This window comes from Cervus canadensis, chromosome 5, assembly GCF_019320065.1.
Source record: "Cervus canadensis isolate Bull #8, Minnesota chromosome 5, ASM1932006v1, whole genome shotgun sequence".
Lineage (NCBI taxonomy): Eukaryota > Metazoa > Chordata > Mammalia > Artiodactyla > Cervidae > Cervus > Cervus canadensis.
This window is the reverse complement of record NC_057390.1, coordinates 9,477,222-9,495,220: the sequence shown is the minus strand read 5'-3', so window position 1 is coordinate 9,495,220 and position 17,999 is coordinate 9,477,222. Positions and strand designations below refer to the sequence as shown.

Sequence of the window (17,999 nt, the reverse complement as noted above, 5' to 3'; positions counted from 1 at the left end):
TCTGTCTGGCTGTAACTTGATGCAGCTGAGAGCAAGAACTGGAAGAACAGGAAACCGTGTGACTCACGAGCCACAGGATCCTGGAGGAGTGGCCTGTGAGCCTCGCTCCACACTCACCCTGCCCTCCAGGGTGTGTGAGTGTGTCGGCTGGCATCTCCCTGAGGTGGCATTGTGCCCCTAGCGGGGGTCTGCTTTGTCCCGTCTGAAAAAAGTGTCAAGGCAGATCTGTAGCTTTTGGTTAGCTGCATTTCAGAGGACAGGAGCCTTAAAGAATCCAGAATCTACTGTGTCTTTTCCTCCCCAACTCATCCTTTTTTTTGTTGTTGTGGTTATCTTATCGGGAACATCTGGCCTTGGCTTGGCAACTTTACAGGATAAACCTGCTGCTCTTTGTACAAACTTGGTCCTCCCAGGAGGAGTCTGTGAAGACATTAGTATTAATGAGGTCACAGATAGCAGTTACCTAGCTTTCCCTGGATGAGCGCACACCTATGCCCCAGGTCAGGGCATTCATCTGGCCTGGATGTTACGGGACCTGTTAGGAACTTGGCCTGTGGTTTGGGGAAGCTTCTTCAGACCTTGGTTTCCTTGTCAAAGATTTGCAGTAAAACACTGGCAAAGGAATAATGTGAAAACATGAAATTCTTTTGAAACTAAGTTGCAAGTGTATATTAGCACATAGAGTCACTGGAAGGCTTTGTGTGGCTGCATTTAGGTTATGGCTTTCCCCTCCTATTTGACCTCTTTGGCCCTACCATGTGCCAAAGACTAGATCTAGTCAGTACCTTGTCATTATTCCTTCCTTTATTTTTAAAGTGAGGTATAATTTGCAGAGAGAACTGCAAACACTAAGTAACCACCACCTAGATCCAGTAAAAAATTATTACCAGCAACAGCAAGTATGCGTGTGTGCTAAGTCACTTCAGACATGCTGGGCTCTTTGTGACCCTATGGACTGTACCAGGCTCCTCTGTCTATGGGACTCTCTGGGCAAGAATACTGGAGTGGGTTGCCATGCCTTCCTCCAGGGGATCTTCGCAACCTAGGGATTCGACCCAGGGTTTGAACCAGAGTTTCTTGTGTCTTCTGCATTGGCAGGAGGCTCTTTACCACTAGAGGCAGCTGGGAAGTCCCAACAGCAAGTATACCCCCCACTAAATGTAATCACTATCCTGACTTCTACTTGTGTAGATCTGTTTCTGCACTTATTATAAATGGACTCATATGATCCGTTCCCTTTTGTATCTGGCTTCTTTTACTCAACTTTGTATTGTGAGATTCACCTATGTAGGCGTGTAACGACAGGATGTAACTATACAGCATTCTCGTTGCTGTATAGTACCCTGCCCCTGCCCCTCCAGCCCTGTTTTAACTGTAGTTGAGTTAAAGTAGATGAACCTAGCCAAAGCCCTTCACTTCAAGGGGGCGTGGTCCTTCCTAACTTTCTTCCTAGGAGACTAGGTTATAGAGCCCTGGAGTCTGCCCTAATATATTATTTAATATATATACACCAGATTATATCTTTGGTACAAATATAAAAGGGCCAGGAAAGTTGAAATTCAGTCAGTTGGTTTGCTTGGGGACTAGAAGAATCTAAAACATAGGAATTAGCTAGTGTTCGTTCAGCAGCTCCTGGAGAGAAGGTTCTAGGTACTAAATCAGAAATACTCAAAGACTGGAGAAAGCAGTTTGACAGGACAGCAGTACCTCAGGGTGTCCTTGTGTCCTCGGCCCAACTGTGCTTATGGAGTTGCTTTCTTATCCAATTTGGTCACTTGAATTTGCCCTTCTACCAGGAGGGTGTATCTTGTAGGGATGACTGATGAGCATTTGCTTGTTCATGTATTATTTATTTTCTGCCTGCTTACTAAAAGGATTAGATGATATGGTTTAACTTTCATTGAAAGGACTTCTAGAATAAGAGTCAAGGAACAGGCAGGAATGATTTAAAACTTCGTTCATTAAAGTTGAGTACAGAGCCCTGAGCTTCCTACTAGCCAAAGCAAAAACAAAAAACAACAACCGCCAAAACTGACTCTTCCTGAATCAGTTGTTTTAATTTCATTGGCCTGTATCAGGAAGTACAGTGACTCTGGGCAGCAAGACTTTCTCTTGACACTAAATCCAGGGAATTGACTGGCCAGTGAACAACACAGCAATTTCATGCAGTGGGGTGATCTTTATGATTCTCCCTTCCTGTGACTCCTTGATTAAAGGTAACTAGGATTAAGTCATACTAATATGAAGGCATTGCATTAGGCAGCTAATGCAGGGTAGTGAGGTGAGTGGCTTTCTGGTCATAAAGTTCATAACCTCCTTCCAGTATCCTGGGCTTGCCCACACCTTCTGAGCCTTTTCACATGATCTCTCTACTGTCTCCATGTCAACATACATCCATTGACATGTATGTTGGATACGTATGTTCTTAGCCCAGAAGCAATCTCCTCTGAATGCTAGTCTCATAGGCCATTTACTCATAGCTGTGACACTTCCCATGGGCCATTTTACATTAACTCCCATCTTCCATTCATTTCAGAAACATCGAGTCTACAATGAGTTGAGTTCTGTGGTATCTTATAAAGTCCTAGAGAACAGGAATCTTGATTTCTTAAAAAAAATTTAAAAAACATTTGTGTGCATCAGTTCACCCTTGAACAATATGGGTTTGAACTGTACAGGCCCATTTATATGTGGATTTTTTTCAGTAATAAAAATGTGCTATAGCTCTATATCACTGCATTATTCACAGTCGGTTGAATCTGTGGATGTGAACTATATACAAGGAGTGCCAACTATGGAGGCTTAGCTCCCAACCTGTGTGTAGGTCAAAGACCCACTGTGTATGTATTTAGAGTGTACAATTCAGTGGCATTAAGTACATCACATTGTTGTACAACTATCACCACTATCTCTGCAATTGATTTCTTTTAAAATTATATTCTTGTATACTATAGCGCTTTGCATGTAATTGATTTTCAACAAAGACTTAAAATGAGAGAAGCTGGGGTCAGGGATTCAGCAATTGAACAATAGAAAGGAATCTTACAGATTTAGATGTTGAAATTTAACGTTTCTTCGATACTTTCTTTCCAGACCTCTTAAGGTATTCAAGGTAAGATTTATGGCACTTTATGTAACAAACTGTCAAAGTTGGCATATTGTTCTTTTCTGGATGTAAGTAGTTTGATGAGGACTATTTCTTCCCTGGGACTTGTTAGGATGGCCTCAGGGAAGGCCACTAGTCATTCAGTTGAAATTGGCCTGCAAGATGAGGGTAGGTTCCTGAGGACACTTGGGGGTAGGATTGTCATTTACTATTTCTGACACTATAGTAAGGGATCTGGGTGATCCAGATTCTGGTTTCAACTCTGTGACCTTGGTCAAGGCTGCTCCCCTGACCTCAGTTCGGTGAGTTTCCTTTCTGGCTCTCACCTGCAGGCCTTTCCTTTTTGGGCTTCCTCATACCTGGCTGGGGCTGTGTCTCCCACGCCCGAGCCACTTCACACTTTGAATTGGAGCCTCTGCTCCATCCATTCCTTGCATTGTTGCTATGACAGTTTCTCCTCTTAGTGCTAGTCTAGAGGAAACTGTGGGCACTTAAGGAGATGAGCTTTCCATTTGGCTGTGTTGTTCAGTCACTCAGTCGTGCCTGACTCTTTGCGACCCCATGGACTGCAGCACACCAGGTTTCCCTGTCCTTCACCATCTCCTGGAGCTTACTCAAACTCATGTCCATCGAGTCGGTAATGCCATCCAACTATCTTGTCCTCTGTCATCCCCTTCTCTTCCCGCCTTCAATCTTTCCCAACCTCAGTGTCTTTTCTAATGAGTCAGTTCTTTGCATCAGGTGGCCAAAGTGTTGGAGCTTCAGCTTCAGCATCAGTCCTTCCAATGAATATTCAGGACTGATTTCCTTTAGGATTGCCTGGTTTGATCTCCTTGTAGTCCAAGAGACTCTCAAGAGTCTTCTCCAACACCACAGTTCAAAAGCATCAATTCTCCATCACTTAGCTTTCTTTATGTGTCCAACTCTCACATCCATACATGACTACTGGAAAAACCACAGCTTTGACTAGACAGACCTTTGTTGGCAAAGTAACGTCTCTGCTTTCTATTATACTGTCTAGGTTGGTCATAGCTTTTTTCCCAAGGAGCAGGCATCTTTTAATTTCACGGCTACAGTCACCATCTGCAGTGATTTTGGAGCCCAAGAAAATAGTCTGTCGCTGTTTCCATTGTTTCCCCATCTATTTGCCATGAAGTCATGGGACCAGATGCCATTATTTTAGTTTTTTGAATGTTTAGTTTTAAGCCAACTTTTTCACTCTCTTTCACTTATCTTAGGCTGAGCCTGAAGTTACTATTCTCCACCTAGATGGGGGCCTTAGTTCTTGCAGAAAAACTCAGAACTCAAGAGATAATTGTTCTGTGTATCCCTTGAGGAGGAACCAGGACCCTGCTTTATTGCTGCACTGTTATTTCTTGGCTGCTTCTCCTTCATTTCCAAATTCCGTCGCTTCCCTAGTTAGTAACTGTTGAGTCTGATATTTAGAACTCCGGGGAAGCCTAGGAGGTCGATGCCTTTTTCCTGCAAGCATGAACCGGGGCTTAGAAAGGCTTTCGTACCTGGGAAGGCCCCACAGGGTCTTGCTTGTTTTCAGTTGCTCTTTCGAACTTCCCTTGCTGGAACCCACAGTTCTAGAGAGGAGGCAGGCATGGACTAGTGTCTTATGTGAAGAAAGAAATTGACCAAAATTGCCCAACGACGAATTTCTAATCTTGAGATTGCTAAATAGATGTGTCTAAAACTACTATCTCTCTTTAATACACACCCTTGCCTCTGGTTAGGCAAGTGACCTTCTCATACCTCAACCAAGCCTTGCTTCTGGCCTGCCTCTTTATCCCCAGCCTGGAATGCCCCCTCCTTTCCATCTTTCTTCCTCATAGAGGTTTAAAGAGAAGTAGTCCAGGGTGATAGGCCACACGCACACCACAGAAAGAGAGGAAAGAATTTGGGGAAACAGCTCCTGTTTTGCTAACCCCAGTGTGACTAAGTAGGGTTAAGAAATGTCTTTGATCCTCTGAAGGTGCCGCTTGGCACAGGGGAGTCTGGGAGGAAAAGAGGAAAGGGGATAGACAAAAAGGTTAGATATTAATAGATAGCTTTACATTTGTCACCTCATTTATGCTAGTGACTCTGTTGTGAATGCTAGCCCTCCCATTTTATAGGGAGGAAACTGGGACTCAGATGCCTGTACAAATGCTAGAGCCAGGATTTGAACACTGATTTTTCTGATGCCACAGCCTACAGTTCCCCACCACCACCTACTAAATAAGGGCTAACCTGAATGATTCTACTTTGATAGCATCCAACAACTGAAACTTTTCCCCAACAAGTTTCAGATTTGTCTTTCCAACTCTCAACACCCAGGATTGATGAAGGATTATTTCACAGTTTAGCCTAATGTCTTAAGTACCAACTTTCAAAGATCCCAGGCAGAAAGTGGTAACAAATGACCTTGAGCAGTGTTGGCTAGAACACAGTCCGTTATTATCACATTATTGGTAAGGTAGATACCAGCCCAAGGAGAGGGGAAGATGTCTGAACATCCAGACAGTAATAAAGGTGTCAATTTGATTAGTCTGGAATGGGTCTTTGGGATTCTTAATAGGTCATTCTAACATGTAGCCAAGTTCAGAAACTCTTATCCCAAGTGGCAGAATATAGACAGAAGTTATCAGAAAGTAGATTTATCTCAGATAAAAAGCTTTCTAACAACTAGAGCTGACCAACAGTAGAAGCTAACCAATTTTGAGAAGTGAGGAGTCTGTCATGCTTGGAAGCATTCAGATGCAGGCCTGATGACTATTGGGGTAAAAGGGACAAACAAGATAAACTCAAATGCTGTCTATGTTCAATGGGATTTTGAATTGTCATTACCCCAAGGTTCTCTCTAAGAGTTAGTGTTTTTAGCCATAGCGTTACTGTGCTGTGTACATTTGGTAACTCCTAAATGATATTCCCCTATGACTTTGGGCCTTCGCTGTGTTCCCTTCCTCTGGTTGCACTGTGAGTGAAAGTTGGCAGGATTCTGTCAAGTGCATTTACTTCCTTCCCAACCCAGGAAAAAGGTCTTCGTCTGGAGGCTGCTTCTGTTTCCGATTCCTGCTTCCCTTGGCTACCCTCAACTCAATGCAACAGTGCTGGCCAAGGCTGGGTGGGCCTCAGCGGTGTGTTAGGAAGTTAATAGCATCAGCTGATTAATCATTCCTTCCTGAGTGGCCCTAAGAAACTCAGGGTGGATACATCATCATGTCCATCATTATGGCCCAAAGAGAGGAAGTTTGGGCCAAGGTGCTGTAGTTGCATTTTTCATAGCTGTCCTGTATCCTTTTTCTTGGTCTCATCTGATGGAGAGTAAATCAAAGCACTGAGGTCATCCAAGAAACTGCAGAGCAGAGAGTCCCCACTCAGATGAGGAGGGTCCTCAGGAAAAGTGAGGGTGGTAGTCCTAAGGGCCTAGCTTTAGAGCCAGACACCTGTGCTCCTCACCAAGTGATCTATAAAATGGAGATGTAGACGTTTTGCAAAAGGGCAATGGATGTCATGTCAGTAAACTTGTAGGGTGGGTTTTGGGAGGTAAGAAATGCTTGGTAAATGTTTAGCTGCTATAATGGTGATCATCATGATCGTTTTCATCTGTTAACTGAACACTGAAGAATGATTATAATCTCTTGGGTAAAGGGCAACATGATTTGAGTAAAGGCTGACCCTTTAACTTGTTAGGTCCTTTTGAGAGTTAAGGATGAGGAGTGTTGACTAGATTTCTGACAAGCCTTGTAGCAGCTTAAACATCAAAGTTAAATTAAGCATGACCACAGTAGAATTATGGCCATCCTATCTTGGTCTTTTGTGTACATGACCTCACACTCCAAGAAGGACCTCACACTTCTCACACTCCACAGGGCAGCTCCTTAACAGGGCAGCACCATAGGCTCAGCTTTCCCACAAGGGAACATTTGCAACATCTGGAGCCATCTATGGAGGCGGGAGTGGGTGGCAGCGAGGCTTCTGGGCCTCTCTTCTTTTTGGGAAAGTAGTAAGGCAGGAGCTCCAACTTAGTCACCTGTCAAACTCATGACAATGTCCAGAGATATGTCTGCTGCCCTCAGACCTGCCAGGGCAGCCCTGTGCGTGTCTGTGTGGGGGAATGACTGGTTCAGAAGATGGCCTTTTAGTGGATGTGGCCAGCCTGAATGCACTGTAGTGCCATTAGAGCTGCATAGACCTTGCTGCTCAGGGGCATTCATCTAGTAGAGTGGACAAGAGCACAGCGGGCTGCCTGTCCAGCCCTGGCTTAATCTTTTGCATCTGTGTGATTTTGGGCATGTTGCCTTCCCCTTTCAGTTGAATGGAGAAAATAACACCTCAAAGGGTTGGATTCAGTGAGTTAATGGGTATAAAACCTTGAGAACAGGTTTTGCTGAAGGGTTTGCTGTTATTACTATTGACTATGAGGTTGTACTTGGCTGTGGCTTGGCTTTAGCCTTTGTTTGGTCTGGTGGCTGGGACTTGTACATTAGCCCTGAGATGCGTTAAGCCCTAATGTAGTGTTCCTAGGCCAAGCCGGGTGTCACTGGGTCTGAAGCAGGAGGCCTCTGGGGTGGTTACAGTTGCTCTGGGCCCAGAGTCTCCCGCGTTTTGCCTCCCACTGTGCCAACAGAGAGAGGACTTGTCTGAGCCTATACGCTTTTTCCTCCTGGGAGCCTCACGTGTCGCTGTAGGGGAGGCCAACCTCCTAAGGAACACCCTGGCTCCCCAGTATTGTAGGAAGCCCACATCAGTGACCCTGCTCAGGGCAGGGGGCTAGTGCCCCACAGACCTGAGGTGCCATGAACCTGAAGTTAGGAAATAGAGTGGATGATTGAAGTCTTTCTGATTTAGACCAAAGGAGTTAGATGTCTACGGTAGCGCTCTAATAAATGCTGGCAGCAAGGGAACTTGGGGATATCCTCATTTCTGCAAATTTAAAGCTCTCTATGACAAGCCTCGTCCCTCCGCTGGCCGGGGAGGGAGTAGAGAGTGGCTTTCACTGCTCTAGGCCTGCTTTGTCCTTTTCCATCCCATCTGAGGACTGTGTCTGTCAATTTTGTTCTGTTTTAACCACATCACAGTGACGGAGAGGGGTGGGCTGACTAACCACAGTCTCTTCTTTGTGTTGCTTACAGCTTCTTGCAGCATTTTATCCAGTTTCTGATCTTTCAACTTTTGGGATTTTAGAAGAATGATGAAAGATTATTAGTGGTCAGGATGTTTGAAATGATCCGAGAAGGGCCAATCTCATAATTACTCAGGAGAGAGGGATGGACCCCAAATCCCACAGGGAGTTAGGATGTGGCCTGGAAGAGAGAACATGTGAGTAAGAGGACTGTTTCTCTTGCTCTCTATCTACTTCCGCAACCCCGCCCCGCCCAACCCAAAAGAGGGCAATGGGTCTGTTCTTTCCTTAAAGTATTAAACAACTTTTGCCATTTCTCTGAAAGTCTCAAGCTTCAAAATTTGGTTAAAAAACTTTGGTTTTAACTCAGAACCAAAAAAGTTTGGTTCTAAGAAGATCTGACAAAGAAAAAGTGCTGGAAAATAGAATAGTCTATTAATACTAATGAGCCCATTTGTCTGGGAAAGCTAATTGTAAATGTGTGTGCTTCTTGGTCAGAGTTGGGCAAAGGACAGGTGGGCGTTTATTTGTGTTTCCCACAGGAGTAACAGGGGTAGTGGTCGTCAGCCAAACCAAGCCGGTCAGGATTCCCGAATCCTGAAGTTTGGGGGCGGGGAAGAACAGGGTCTCTTCATCCCCCAGTTTGCTGGTGAGGCTGGGAGTACCAGGTCCACCACCCTCGTACCTGGAGGGCACAGCTGTAGCTTGGTCCAAGGGTCCCAATTCCACCCCCATCTCTGTGGCCAGCAACCCCACCTGGCCTGGACATTGCTGCTGAGAACAGGGATATTATGGAAACTTGAGTGCCTCCTTGGATGGATTTCTATCAGATCTTTTTCTGATCGAAGGAAACTGGGAATATCCACAGCCAGAGCAGACAAGAGCCTTTAAGAAGCAGACTGTCTGAGGGGGACTCCTGTTGTTTCTCCTTCTCCCAGAGTTAAATCTGGGAAAAGTTCACATAAATTTATGTTGAGAACAAGATAAGTGAAATGACTAGGGAGAGCTGCCTCTGCCTCTGAGGATGGGGGAGGACCTTTGCTTTACCACATGTATCAAGCCTCTGTCAATGTGTCATGCACTGTGCTAGGCTTCAGGGATGCAAACGTGAACAAATAGTCATCGTTCTTGCCCTTGGTGCTTATGATTTGGACACTAATGAATATATATTGCCAAATTGAGGTTGGTGATGTGAAGGGAAAAGTCTGAGTTCATAGGAAAAAACAGGGAGGCCTGATTTGTTTTTTTTTTTTTTGGCCTGATTGTTTTATTAGGAAGATCAGAGAAGGCTTCTGTGCAGAGAGACCTGAAGGATTGGTAAGGGATCTGTGGATGAAGAGCAGAGTGAGGTGCTGTGTGGCTCGTGTGAACAGTCGTACAAGCAGGGAAGGGCAAAGTTGGTGTGTTGGGGGACGGAGCCAAGGCTGGTCTGCACAAGGAGTGCAGAGGCACCTGGTAAGATGAGGAGGAATGGGAGAGGCCAGGCTGTATGGTAGGGCCTTGGAAGGATTTCAGATATGGTGCCGATGGGAAGTCACAGAAAGGTTTTAAGCATGGGAATAGTGTAGACTCTGTCTGGGGATGGAAAATGGATGGCAGAAGTAAAAGTAGAATCAGGGACTCTTATTAGTCTAGGGAGGAGGCGATGGCTGCTTGGCCTGTGGTGAGGGGCAATAGGGTTGGCACGACTGGCCTTGAGTGCGGAGGACAAGAGATGAGCCTTTCCCCTAGCTGGCCTTTCCCCTGGTCTTCACCATTCTCCAGAAATAAAATTAGACCATTTTTCTAATTTTAATTTTTCGTTAATTTTTTTTTTAAAGACAAAGTCCTGTCACAGATTCTGGTTCAACAGTCTTTAATAACAACCTTCGGTACCTAATAGATTTTACCCTTTTGAGAAGCTGAATGATGTTGCATGACATCAATGAATACCATAATTCATTTAGCATATATGTCACTATTCACGTTCCCGTCTTTCAGGTTGACCAGTATCTCTACCACATGCGTCTTTCTGATGAAACCCTTCTGGAGGTTGCTAAGCGGTTTCGCAAGGAGATGGAGAAAGGGCTTGGAGCTACCACTCACCCCACGGCTTCAGTGAAAATGCTGCCTACCTTTGTGAGGTCTACTCCGGACGGGACAGGTACTGTACCCACGGGGAGGGGTCTGGGAGCTCCTTTGCCTGGGGGAGACTTGGGTGACTTTGCTCAGGGACCCAAAGAACTATATACATCAGTGACAGTTCTTTGGTTTTAAGCCTCAGAAGCCAATGCTGGCTAATTTAAGCATGTAGGGATTTGAATGGAAGCCTATGGCATGGGATAGGGGGAAGACTGGGAAAGGAGGCAGCCCGGGCAGTTAAGGGAAAAGTAAATCTTTGTCCTTCCTGCTGGGGTACTGCTATCGGCCATTTGATTCCATCCCGTGGCTCAGTTTGGGATTTTTATACCTTCACAGAGACTGCATACAGTGAGGGTCATAAACAACAAATATGCTTAAGATGCTTATGGCCATACGCCACGGCAGTCACTCTTGAGCCCACCTAACTGGTACATTCTACAGGCTTGCTGGAGAATCATTGTGGTACAGATTGTTCTAGATTGTTTCTTGAACTCCGTGAATAAAGACCACTAGAAATCCAAATAAACATGGGATAATGTAAAAGAGACATGGTACATAGTAAGGTATGAAAGTCTCTGAAATTGTGCAATTAGAACTTGTCAAGCTTTGTTTTACCCCCTTATTTGGATGCAGTCTGTATTTCATGATGCACCTCCCCAAAAGTGATTTAACTGAACTGGAGAAAAGGGTCATGGGGAGACTGAAGTTGGAAGGTGGGTTCGGGCTAGATTCAGAAACCTTGCGTGCATACCTGGAACACTGAGTCTTTCTTCAGTAATACGCACTGGGGAGTACTGAAGGTTTTCGAGAGGTGTGAGCAGAGCAGACTGGTAACGCACATCGTCAGCAGCTTGTGTAGAGTGTGTGTGTGGGGGTGATGGGTGGTTAGTACAGCACGGGGCATGGCCCTGGTGGAATGTAGTGGGCAGAGACCAGAGAGAATTCACAGATCATACCGGGGTGTGGAGCACAACTGTCCCAGGGTGGCAGCGTCCTCAGAGAAGGCAATGGAACTAAGTTGTACCAGCGCTTTCTGCAAACTAGCCACGCAGTTTGTTTCATTTAATCTTCATGTCAACCCTCCATTTTAGAGATAAAGTGTCTCTGGGGCCACGAGGAGTGAAGGGGGTGTGATGGCTACCTGCATATAGAAGGTGAGAGAGAGAGCTGGAGGCAGCTGCCAGGGGAGTGGGGGAACTAGGAAGTACAGAGCCTGAGCTGCCCAAGAGAGGAGACAGGCCAGGAAGCCGATGGTTGGTGAAGATCCGCATTTGCAGAGACACTCCCGGGGTGGGGAAAGTCACGGGATAGGGCTTGTTCATGCACGACGTGCTTTCAGAGTTTCCATCATGTCTGTGTCCCTGAGGCTCACCTTTCTACAGTTCCTAAAAGAAGTATGTGTTTGCTAAAGCCTTGGGTCCCAGCGCTGAGGATGTGACCTTGCTCAGGACTACTCTGAGTGAGTGTCTCAGCCTTTCGGAGAGCTCCTTGAGTGAGGAGCCTCCTCCGGTTCTCATGTATCTCGTGTGGCCTCTGGAAGCGCACGTTTACTCTACCTGCCACTTCCTCTGGCAGCCACACCCGCTTTTATTGCTTTTATTTGACATTCTGATAAATTTACTAGCTCTTTTAGTCCAGGGACCTTGTCTTTGTCTCAGGCACTAGCACTAAGCAAGTATCCTAAATATTTTCTAGATATATGTTATGGGCTAAGGGATTTTTCTGAGCACTTAATGTAGTAATTTATTTACTTTTCACAAAACCCTATAAGATGTGTACAAATTTTACCTTTGTTTTTTTTTTTCTTTTTTAAGATGAGGAGTTGGGAGCCTGAATGGTCAGATAATTGTCTACGGTCACACAGTTAATGAGAAGCTGAGTCAGGATTCAAACTCATAAATGCCAAAGGCTAGGCATCAGGGCTGCTGCACCTGATCCATGATGTGTGTACCTGCACGCATGAGCCTGTCCACTCAGCGACAGAGCACACCGCACATGCTCAGTTAAAATTTTTTGAAGCTTATTGGGGAGAGCTAGGTATGGGGCCAACTTTTTCTGTTCTTGTTGCTTTCCTGAGATTGGAGCATGGAGATCTCTCCTTGCCTCTTAGAGTTTAAACCCATTGCTATACTGTGTGGTCACAGATTCTACCCTGCTAATGGAGACAGCAACTAACATGGAAAAGGGATACTGTGTATTACGTTAGTCGCTCAGTCATTTCCCACTCTTTGTGACCCCGTGGACTGTAACTCACCAGGCGCCTCTGTCCTTGGAATTCTCCAGGCAAGAATACTGGAGTGGGTTGCCATTCCCTACTCCAGGGAATCTTCCCAACCCAGGGTTTGAACCTGTGTCTCCTGCATTGTAGGCAGATTCTTTACCGTCTGAGCCACAAGGGAAGCCCCAGCTGTGTACTGGAATGTTTTATTCACTTACGCAGAGCAGGTGCCCCCTAGAGGACTGGAGACCAGACTGTAGGAAATGGGGTCCCCAGCCCCATCATTTCTCATTTCCTATTTCCTGAGGTGTCCGTGGGCCAGCTCCTCACCCCAGCTGTCTGAGACTCAGCCTTTTCTCCTTTGTAAAAATGAGAGGTAGATCCAGCAGTTCTGGTGTGTGTCATTGTGCAAAGGTCCTTGAATTACTGTGATGAAGGAAAAACCCATAATGTTCATCAGCTGGGCACTGGTCAATTAATGCAGAAAACAGTCCTCTGTAACCCAGCATAAACCATGAGACAGTTTTATCTAAATTCATGGTAAAATCATATATATATATGTGTACAGGTGTGTAAAGTCTCAAGGACATGTATTAAGTTATTGGTAGGGTTTGCCTGGAATGTGAGGTTGGCAGTGACTACATATACGTGTGTATGACAACTCAGCAATTCTACTTCCAACTATACCTTAAACAAATTTCTATATGAACTTGAGGAGACATGTCTGAGAATGTTTATGGCAGTGCTGCTTATAATAACAGTGTATTGGGAACCGTTTATAGACTGTATGATGGGATACTATACAGCATATTACCCCCAAAAAAGTGTATAAATATGGATACATCTGAAAAAAAAAATGAATGAAAACAGCAGGATATGTACCTCACAGTAGTCGAATGTAATTAAAAAAAAAAAAATCCCTCCAAGCATTGCTATATGTTGCTCATGCACACATCCTAAAATTCTTAGGGTATAAACTGGAAAATATGTACCAGATAAATGATAGGGTTGCTTCTGGAGAGAAAGAAAATTGAACTGGGGAGGGGAACATGAGGGAATATAATTGAACGTGGTCAACATCAAGGCTTTGAGTTTTATGTTTTGTTAACTGGGGGCTGTGAGTTCTGAAAGGTGGCAGTGAGGACCGCTAACTCTTCAGTCAATAAAACTTGCTGAAATGAAGATTCTTCTTTGTTACTGACACCCCAGGAAAGTGCTGAGAGGAGAAATGAGGGAGTTGTGTGCAGGACCACTGCCTTTCTCCAGACACGGTCACAGAGTCTGTGAGGCTTGGCTGATGCGCCTGCTTGCTGGTCAAGGCTGCAGTCCAGACACTGCTGCTGCTGGCGGCGACTGTGCTTCTCTGCGGCAGAGGGCTCGAAAGTGAAGTCACTCAGTCGTGTCCGACTCTTTGTGACCCCATGGACGGTAGCCCACCAGGCTCCTCCATCCATGGGATTTTTCCAGGCAAGCAAGATGCACACCCAGCACTGATTTTCGTTGCTCAGGGAGCAGGTGTGCGGGCTCATCCCCATCATGGGTGGTCCTGCATTTCAGAGCATGGACCAAGTTCCAGCTTTCATAAATCAGATCTTAGCTATCTAATGGTAATCAGAGGCCTGGTAAGAGAATGTGGGAGAGACTTCAGGAAGTTTCAGGCCATTCATTTATGATGGAGGCCTCCATTACACCCAAGAAAAAAGAACCTCCAAATTATGGCTTGAGTTCTCTGTGAGAAGGAGGGGAATGTCAACAGCCAGAACCCTGTGGCGGCTGACTTGAAAATATCTGTGCTTCATAGGTTGTGTAGACCATGCGCAAAGAAACATAGTTGGGACAGATAAAAATGAAATATTTATAAATGATCCAAGGATATCTTTGTTGTTGTTCTAGCTGCTAAGTTGTGTCTGACTCTTTTGGAACCCTGTGGATAGTAGTCTGCCCCTGGTGACTGAGTAGTAAAGAATCTGTCTGCCAGTGCAGGAGATGAGGGTTTGATCCCTGGGTTGGGAAGACCTCCTGGAGGAAGAAACGGCAACCCACCCCAGTGTTCTTGCCTGGGAAATCCCATGGACAGAGGAGCCTGGCGGGCTACAGTCCATGAGGTCACAAAAGAGTCGGATACAACTTAGCGACTAAACAATAACAAAAATATCTTGCTTGGTGACTGAATTTGGTGTCAGCAGGGTATGTATATGAAAAATGCTCCTGATTTGTTTTTTTTCTCTAAGATAGTTTTAGGAAGTTGAAAGACTAACATAATGAACATCCATATACAGACTTCCTAGAGTCTACATTTATATTTTAACCAAATCTGTTTTTATCACATTCCTCTATCCTTTTGTCTCTCAGTCTAGCTTGTTTTATTTGAGGCATTGCAAAGTAAATTGTAGAAATCAGTTCATTTCAACCCTAAAACTTCAGCGTACTCATTATTAACTAGAGGTCAATGTTACCCTTTTATCTTTTGATGTAAAATTTCATACGAGATGCAAACCTTAAATATCATCTGATGAACTGACAAATACATGCACCTATTTAATACAACATCTATCAGGATAGAAAACATACCATCAGCCCAGAAGTTCCCTGGTGCACTTTCCCAGGCAGCTCCTGTCCCCAACCCCCAGAAGCAGTCCCTGTTTTAAATCCACATGTATTACTAGTTTTTCTTGTTTCAGAACTTCCGTTATATACAATCATACGGTAGTTACTCTTTATACAAGGCTTCATTTACCCATCATAATACAGGCTTTATCCATGTTGTGTATATCAGTAGTTCCTTTTTGGTTACTGATTCTCTGGTGTGACTGGAATCCTATATGACATGAATTCTATGGACACCTGGGCTGTTTCCAATTTTCCCCTAAGGTGAGGAAAGCTACTATAAACATTGTTGCATAAGCCTCTATGTGGAAATATGTTTCCATTTTCTTCCTTTTCTTGAGTAAACAACTAAGAGTGGCATTTCTGGGTCATAGGATTTGGGATGTGTTTTAATTCATAAGAAACTCCCGGACCAAAATGGTTTGAATTTTGGTTTCCAAAGTGGTTAAGCTATTTTATATTCCCAGCAATGCTGTATGAGAGTTCCACTTGCCCCAGTAATTACTGTCTGTAACTCCCCCTACCTGTTTTGCTTTTGGCAGTGCAGAGTTGAATGGAGAAACTCTTTACTTGTATCTGCCAGGAATCTCACCATCTTGAGCTCCCAGTAGGCAGCCCTAACCTAAGCTTGGCTGTGCATGTGATTGCACAACCCCAGATACAGCCCGACTGGGATCTACTTATGCCTCACAGGGATATGGCTTTCAGGGGCAGTTTCATCTTGAGAGGAAATGCAAGAATAATTGATATTATTTCATGATCACCCATGATGTCTGTTTATGTAAACAGTCTATTTTACGCTCCATGCAAACTCTACAAGAGAGATATTCCCAATTTAAAAATAAGGCAGCTAAGGCTAAAAGAGATTGCCAAAGTCACCTGAGTCCGTTAGTGACAGAATTGGACTTTAAGCAAAGGAAGGTAGTCTTGACTCCAAGGCCACAAGATTCATGCTTACATTGGCTCATGTTGCTGAACAGAAGTTTCTAAAGCAAATCAAATTTTATCTTTTAAAATTGACCGTAAACATGGATTTGCTTTGTACCATTATAGTAAGAAGCTCAAAAAAAAAAAAGCTCAAGTAGAACCCAACTAAAAGTCTACAAATGTTCCAGCATTCCAATTAATTATTTGTTAAATAATTTACATTTTTAGTAAGTTCTTTTTACCCCAGCATTCCAACTTAGAAACAAGCAATCTTTGTAGTGTGCCTTTATTGCCCTTGTTGTCTTAGCAAGCTTGTTTAGATACAAGCATGTCTTAAGGCAGAGTAGATGAGATGGTTGTATAGCATCACCGGCTCAATGGACACGAACTTGGGCAAACTCTGGGAGATGGAGGGGGTAGGGAGGCCTGGGGTGCTGCCGTCCATGGAGTTGCAGTCGAATGTGACTTAGCAACTGAAGAAGAACAACAAGGCGGAGTAAGATGAAGGTTTTGCTGTGTTGATCTGTTGATGCTTCCCCACTTACTTGAATTGTGAATTGTTCATTACAGATGAGTATATCTCTACCCTCTGAAAAAGTGAAAGTGTTAGTTGCTCAGTTGTATCTGAATCTTTGCGAACCCATGGACCATAACCTCCCAGATTCCTCTGTCCACGAAATCCTTCTCTAGGGGATCTTCCCAACCCAGGGATCAAACCTGGGTCTCCTGCATTGCAGGCAATTTCTTTACCGTCTGAGCCACCAGGGAAGCTTCAAAAATACTGGAGTGGGTAGCCATTCCCTTTTCCAAGGGGTCTTCCCGAGCCAGGGATCGAACTCAGGTCTCCTGCTTGGCAAGCAGATTCTTTACTGTCTAAGCCATCCTCTAGCTAGACTTAATTCCCTCCAGAGCAGGGAATGATGATGATGATGAAGAAACTAGACTCAGATTAGGCAACTAACCTAAGTTGCATAGTGAGCAAATTGAAGCATTGGGATTTGAACCCAGCCAGCTGTGTGTCAATGCCTGGGCCGTTAGGCATATCGCTAGTGCTGCATTTGTGTTTATCTGCCCCCAACATTGCTAGCACAATGCATCCATTCTTGTGTTAGTAACTTAGGCCTAGCTATTCAGTTCATTAATAGCGTCCCCACTGAGTCTGGTCCTCTGTGGGGCAGCCGTGTGCAGAGCTACCCTGTGTCCCATCTTTGAAGAGTGAAAGTTATCCTGGGGACATAAGGCTTGAACAGATGAAATGATTATTCAGTGATATGGGGTCACATAATGCAAGCACATGATGTGATAAAGAGAGACTAGACTGCGATAGGGTCCATGGAAGCTGGCACAGAACCCTGTCAGGGGCTCTTATCTTGGTTACTCAGCATTGTATCAACAGCTGTGTAGTAAAGACATAGATCAATAGCTTTCATACATGCAGCTTAATAAGTGGATTTATATGGTACCTACAATATAAAATGAAGATTATATTGATTAGCCTCCATATAGTCATATAATCATATAACTGGAGTTTATTAAACATTTACATGTGCCAGGCATTGTGCCAAACACCTTACGCCTTCATTGCATTGATCCTTGACCAAAAACTATGTGTGTCTGTTTGTCTTTATCCCTGTGTCCTAGGGAGAGATGGCGGGGGCGGTGCTGGTTAGATAGGATATTATTACTGTCCCTTTTTAACAGATGATGAAATCCCAATGTCAGATTTCTAATAATTTGCCCAATTATATGGCTAATAATATGGCTAAATGTTAAAATGGGATTTGAACCCAGGCTGGCCTGCCTGAAAACCTTTACACACTCAGTGCCTACACATTATTGTAGCAATCATATTTGAATCCTTTGAAGAGTGGTTTCACATCTTTCACAACTAGTATAACAGCTCTGAG

At 44.4% G+C, this 17,999-nt stretch overlaps 1 protein-coding gene across 1 annotated transcript in view; it reads left to right on the top strand.

Annotated features, from left to right (window-relative positions):
- HK2 (hexokinase 2) overlaps positions 1-17,999 on the top strand; it is a 65,698-nt gene that overhangs the window by 12,495 nt on the left and 35,204 nt on the right. The window contains exon 2 of the mRNA XM_043468069.1: positions 10,200-10,362. Coding sequence (XP_043324004.1) covers positions 10,200-10,362 — 163 coding nt within the window. The remainder of the gene's footprint in view (positions 1-10,199; positions 10,363-17,999) is intronic.